Source organism: Rattus norvegicus, chromosome 13, assembly GCF_021556685.1.
Source record: "Rattus norvegicus strain SHRSP/BbbUtx chromosome 13, alternate assembly SHRSP_T2T, whole genome shotgun sequence".
Classification (NCBI taxonomy): Eukaryota; Metazoa; Chordata; class Mammalia; order Rodentia; family Muridae; genus Rattus; species Rattus norvegicus.
The window spans coordinates 46,157,994-46,163,993 of record NC_141546.1 but is presented as its reverse complement, the minus strand read 5'-3'; the positions used below and the strand labels follow the sequence as shown (position 1 = coordinate 46,163,993).

The 6,000-nt window shown below is 51.0% G+C and overlaps 1 protein-coding gene across 1 annotated transcript in view; it reads left to right on the top strand.

Moving 5' to 3' along the window:
* Positions 1-2,233: 2,233 nt before the first annotated feature.
* The window catches only part of Cdk18 (cyclin-dependent kinase 18), a 33,547-nt gene continuing 29,780 nt past the window's right edge, over positions 2,234-6,000 (top strand). Inside the window, exon 1 of the mRNA XM_087580119.1 lies at positions 2,234-3,934. Coding sequence (XP_087436245.1) covers positions 3,891-3,934 — 44 coding nt within the window. The 5' untranslated portion in view covers positions 2,234-3,890. The remainder of the gene's footprint in view (positions 3,935-6,000) is intronic.

The following is a 6,000-nucleotide window of genomic DNA, read 5'->3' as shown; positions in this document are numbered from 1 at the left end:
GAACGTGGCTGTCAGGTGCTCCTATAGGGCCTATGACACCTTCTCCCCGCACCCAGCTAATGAGATGGTGCCAGGCAGCTGCCAGGTGGGCTCTGTAATTTAGGGGCCTGATTGCAGAGGCAGCAAATGCCTTTAACTTGATCAGGGCAAAAGCCTCTGACTTTTTCTGACTCAACTAAGGGGTTGGGGGTTGAGTTCTGGTCTCTAACGTGTTGCAACATGGCGTGCTCCTCAGCGGTACCTCGGGTGAGTTCCAGTGGCCTTTAATTCAAAGTGGCTGTTCAAGGCAGAGTCCTGAGCTACTTGGTGAGGGATGATGCAGAAAGGAAATCCAAGGTCCCCAACCACACCTCAGGCCAAGTCTTCATCAGCACCTGTCTCAAAGCTGCCACACTCAGTAAGGGGGTCTGTCACCTACAACGGGGTGGGGTGGGGGGACCTCTGACAACCTTCTGAGACCCTCACATACACAAAAAAAGTTCTCTCTGAAACCTGACAACAGCTAACGATTCATCTTGGTTAGTCTGTCACTAAAATTCCTTCCCTGGGGGGAGACGCAAACAACACCTGCTCCCTCCTCCCAAGGACTTGATGACAAATGAAAGCTCGTTCTACCACACTTCATCCAATGAGTTTATTGGATTTCATTGGAGAGCATGGATGAGGGATTCCTGACCGGATCATGGGGTGACGCAAAGCAGCTGGACTCCAGCATGGGTGATGGTCTCCCTATAACTGCATCGATGACCACCTCCCCTAGTCTTTCCCAGTCTAGTCCCTACTCGAGACCCCAAGGCTGCATATAATTTGGGCAGAGTTGCAAATGATTGGCTGGGAGGAGTGACTGGTCCAATGACTACCCATCTTATCCTTTTAGGAGATGTGCTGGTTTGAATAGGAACAGCCCCCATAGACTCGTGTTTGAGTGTTTGACCCATAGGCAGTGGCACTATTAGGAGTTATGGCCTTGTTGGAGGAAGTGTGTCATTGTGGGGGTGGGCTCTAAGGTCTCAGGCAGTTCACTTCTGCTGCCTATGGTTCAAGTAGAACTCTCAGCTCCTTCTCCTGCACCGTGCTTGCCTGCACGCTGCCATGATCCATGCCATGATGATAATGGACTGAACCTCTGATACTGTGAGGCAGCCCCAATTAAATGTTGTCCTTTATAAGAGTTGCCTTGGTCATGGTGTCTCTTTCCAGCGATAAATCCTAATTAAGACAGAAGGGAACACGGGTGGTCCACAGGCCTTGAACATAGTGGACTCTCAAAAGTGGACGCAGCTGATTTCAGTTTGGCTCAGAGCACAGCGGCTTACATATTCCAAGAGCCGCACTGAGTTATTTCACTCATATTCCACCCATCATCATGTGACCCTGTAAAAACGGCACAAATCTACCCCAGCCTACCCTAAAGTATCGATTTATCACACGGATAGACTAGCACCGGTCAAGGGGACTGCGTGAGCACCCTAATACGCAGACACTTTCTCTCAAGGGGACTGCTGGAGCATCCTAATACGCAGACACTTTCTCTTTAGATGAACAAGTCTCTTGTCTCTGTATTTCATATGCCCCTCTCTCTAAGGCTACAGGATGGGTTTGTATATTGTTTGCCAAAGTCATATCCGGAGCCCTCCTATGGTTCAGGGATGTAACACTCCCCACCCTTAGGGTTTACCTGAGTTCTCCAGGTATGCCAATCTTGACCATTAAATAAGCAGCCCTCAGTGTTTACTATGGGAAGGAAAGGGGAGGCAGAGAGAGAGAAGCAGGCAGGCCCATCCTGGCCTTCATGCTTGGTCATCCATATGATTCGCTGTGCATGTGCATGAGACGGATGGAACTCAAAGCCTTTAGCATACCAGGTAAGTGCTATACTTACGACTGAGCCACACTCCAGCCCCCAAGTGAGATCCTAGACAACACTCTACAGAGACGAACTGCCTTCATTCAAGCAGGAATCATCGTGCCAACGGAATAAAGCCCACACAGGTGCTCGTGCTGGCCCAACATGTCAAAAGACACAGGGCCACACTATCCTATGGGTGGTAGGATACCTGTCCTTGAAGTGGTAGCAGGTAAGTGACCCAGGTAGCAGGCTTGGGGCCTGGCATTAAGGAGGAAGCCATTGAGTGTGAACAGGATGTTCCTACTTTGTTTGCTTTCTCTGCAGGGTGGAAGGCGGGAGAGAACCTGGGAGGCTGGCACAGTGTCCGGCTCCTCCTCCTCCTTTGGCTACAAGCAGCTTAGCACTGACCGTCTTCCTCTGAAACTCTCCGTTGGCCTCACAGACTTACACCTAGGCTCTTTACTCCACATCTGCCCTGGAAGAGGTCACCAGTCAGGTGACCAGACCCATCTCACTCCAGGACTGGGTAACTGCTGAGCAAACCAAGACAGCGGGTCACGCACAAAGCTTCCCAGTTGGCAAGTTCAATGCTGCCTGGTGGTCATTAACAGTCTAGACCTCCAGTTCCTCCTGACTCCCCTTTCCTCACTACCTTCCGTTTCCTCTTGGCTCCTGTGCTACCTTCCGACACCCTCCTCCTCTTCTCCAGTTAGCTTCTGCTCTTCACTTTCACTCTCTTGGTTCCTCAGACCCTGGAGAATCCAGGTTCGTTCTGTGCTGGATGTCGGGGATATGATGGCCCAAGCCACAGTCTCTAGTCTTGAGGAACTCACAAGTAAGAGAGCAGACATGGAGAGTCCATGCTTGGAAGATAGACACAGTGAGAGCTCTATGCAGAATACAAGTGCTTCGGGCTGAGGACTGGCCAGGCCTGCCTTCACAGCATCAGAAACCGTGTGTGTCAGGAAGTCAGTAACTTGGATGGGTTTTAAAGAATGAATAGGGGTTTACTGGGCTAGAGGTGAAGGAGAAAGCCTCTCTCGTGCGTGAAGGATATGTGGGAAGCATGAGAACGATATACATGGAGCTAGCTGTCCCCAAGAGAAGTGAGTGTGACTTGCTGTAACTGGACATGCACTATAATAAAGGTGAGGAACCAGGGCCAGGTCACAAAGGACCTGTGTGTCATGCCTCTATGACAAAGGCCCTGCCTGAGCTAGACAAGACCCACAGTCCAAAGATGAAGGGAGAAGGCTGTGCATATGTGGTTTGATTTTTGGTAAGCGGCCATCAGATTCCCAAGATGTGCTTGGTGACTCCAAAGCCACTGTTGGGAACTACTGGAGGAGGGGAGCCCGCTGTGAGAGCTCTGGTTTTAGTTATAGTCTCTGGTGGCCCACTAGAGCAAGAGCTGTAAGAGGCGCACGCCAGGGCCAGTTTCCAAGTACAGCTTCTCCGGGGCAGTGTGCCACCTCCATCTGCCTGTCTCCGGGGCCACCCAATACTCTCCTGGACATGTTCCTGTGTCCTCACCAGGATGTTCTCCTGGCCCCCACAGTCCACCTGACCACATCTGGAACCAATACCTGGAGTCTTCAGAGTAGACACTGAGCAGATGTTTTTCCACTGGACTTGAGGCCAGCTCTGCAATGAGCTTACACAATGAGTTTTAGCGTTTGTCTTACGTCTTCCTAGCAATCAATCGACTCCTCTATCCAAAGGTTTCAAATTTCCTAAGGTTTTCTGTGAAGATAATCTATTGCCACCATCCTCATTGATCAGCTGGAAAGTGATTGTTCGCTCTGAGCACCCACAGTAATACAGGGATGAGTCTTCCACCCCATTCCAGGGGTGAGCAAGCCCCAGCCCCGCCTTCAAGAACTGTCCGACCCAGTCCTGCCAGGAGATCCTCTCAGTGGCCTGCCTGCCCCGCCGGCCTCACCACATCCTCACCAACCACTGCTCCAGTCTTGTTGCTAAGGGACACCTTCCCATTTACTCAGGCTCTGTGGGATGGCTTTGTTGCCATGGCAATGCATCAATGTGGAGAGGGAGAGGGAGAGAGAGAACATACTCTTGTGTGTGGTAAGTGTTGGGACTACTGCTGAATGCAGGGGTGGGGTTCTAATTTGATGATTGCCAGGGTCAACAAGACAGGTGTGTCTACCCTGTCTTAAAGCCTTCTGGGGACGCAGCTGTCATTCCACTGAAGTCTGGAGTGGTTATGCAAGGTGTGTGTGTGTGTGTGTGTGTGTGTGTGTGTGTGTGTGTGTGTGTGTGTATGAGCATACACATGTCTGGACATTTAGCACAATGGGGAGGGCGGGATGAGACACCTGGTACAGACATAAATCCTGAACTCAGCTGAAATCACACTGAAGTGTCGTTTTTCCCCCTAAATTACTCCCTATGTCTATATATCATAGGAAAGCAATGGTCAGGGATTAAAATATACTCTGTCCAGCCAGGTCCTGTTGTCCCCACTGATTTTTAGACCCGAGGCCACTTGGGCTGAAGCAGGTTGGTCTATCCTCAAGTCTCTGCGGTCCATCTCTGTCTTCCCTGCCAAGGACATAGTGGCTCTTAGGGTAAGCAGCTCTGATTATCATTTCCTACTTCTGAATATTCACTGAACCCCCAAGCCTCAAGCAGATGGCTTTGCAGCTCATCCAGCCGATGGGAGTCACAGTCTTTTAGATCCTGATGCCCCAAGACATGGATATTCATACTGTGTCCATTCTGCTGAGGAGAAAAATTGAGACAGAGGTCTCTTGCATCTTCAGAGAAGATTGAGGTCTCCAGCCTTCCCAGGGTGTCTCTGAAGTGCTCTGGGGACCACTCTGCACTCTCTCTCTCTCTCTCTCTCTCTCTCTCTCTCTCTCTCCTGTGCATATGCGTTTGAGTGTGTGTGTGTGTAGGAGTGTGTGTGTGTAGGAATGTGTGTGTGAGTATGTGTGAGCATGTGTGTGTGGTATGGGGTGTGTGTATGATCATGTGTGAGTGTAGGAGTGTGTGTGTGAGTATGTGTGAGCATGTATGAGCATGTGTGTGTGGTATGGGGTGTGTGTATGTGTGTGATCATGTGTGTATGTGTGTGTAGGGGTCTGTGTGGATGTGTGTGTGTGTCTGTGTGTGAGAGCATGTGTATGTGTGTGTGAGCCTGTGTGAGCATGTGTGTGTGAGCATGTGTGTGTGTGTATGTGGTGTGGGGTGTGTGTGTGTGTGTGTGTGATCATGTGTGTGTGTGTAGGGGTGTGTGTGGATGTGTGTGTGTGTCTGTGTGTGTGAGCATGTGTGTGTGTCTGTGTGTGTGCATGTGTGTGTGTTTGTGTGTGTGTCTGTGTGTGAGAGCATGTGTATGTGTGTGTGAGCCTGTGTGTGTGAGCATGTGTGTGTGTGCATGTGTGTGTGTGTTTGTGTGTGTGAGTGTGCGTGTGCACGCGTGCGTGCGCCAGAGGAGCTTTACAGCTGGTCACAGCCTCCCTGTTGGATGCCGTGAGCCTTCTGGGGAAAGAAGTGGAACATGCTTGAACTCTGGGTTTACAGGAATTATTCAAATGTGCTGCCCACACAGTCTGTGAGGTAGAGCGGCTTCCAGATTCCCCATATATCCCTCAGGCACCCAAAGATGCCATCCTATCTGCAGAGCAGTGACATGTTGCTGGCGACAGAGAGGGAGGGGCTGCCCTGCTCCTCGCTCCAACCCTGTGGTGCTCAGGTCTGCCAGAATCACGCACTGTACCACCCTGGCCTCTCCCGAATACTCAAATTCTCCCCAGGAGGAAGGAAGGGGATGCTGAAGGAAGGACCCCAGGAGAGGGGGCTCTTAGGAACACTACCAGCTGAGAGCCTCTTGCCTGATCCTCTCTATGGGGAGGGGTAAACGGCTGCAAAGAAGGGAGGGAGTAGCGATGGGTGCCATATTTACATCTGGGAACTCAGAGCAGCCCCATGAGAGAGGGACCATTACCATCCCCCATGAGGATTGAAAACAAGCCAGAGCTAGAACAGACCAAGGTGATGCAGACTATGGGACTTTACAGCCTGAGGTCTTGATCAGAGGGTAACAGAATGGGTGACCCACAGTAGCAGGAGGCCCTGTGTAGTACCTCAACTACTGAGCTGTCTGAAGAGATATGTGCAAGAAACTG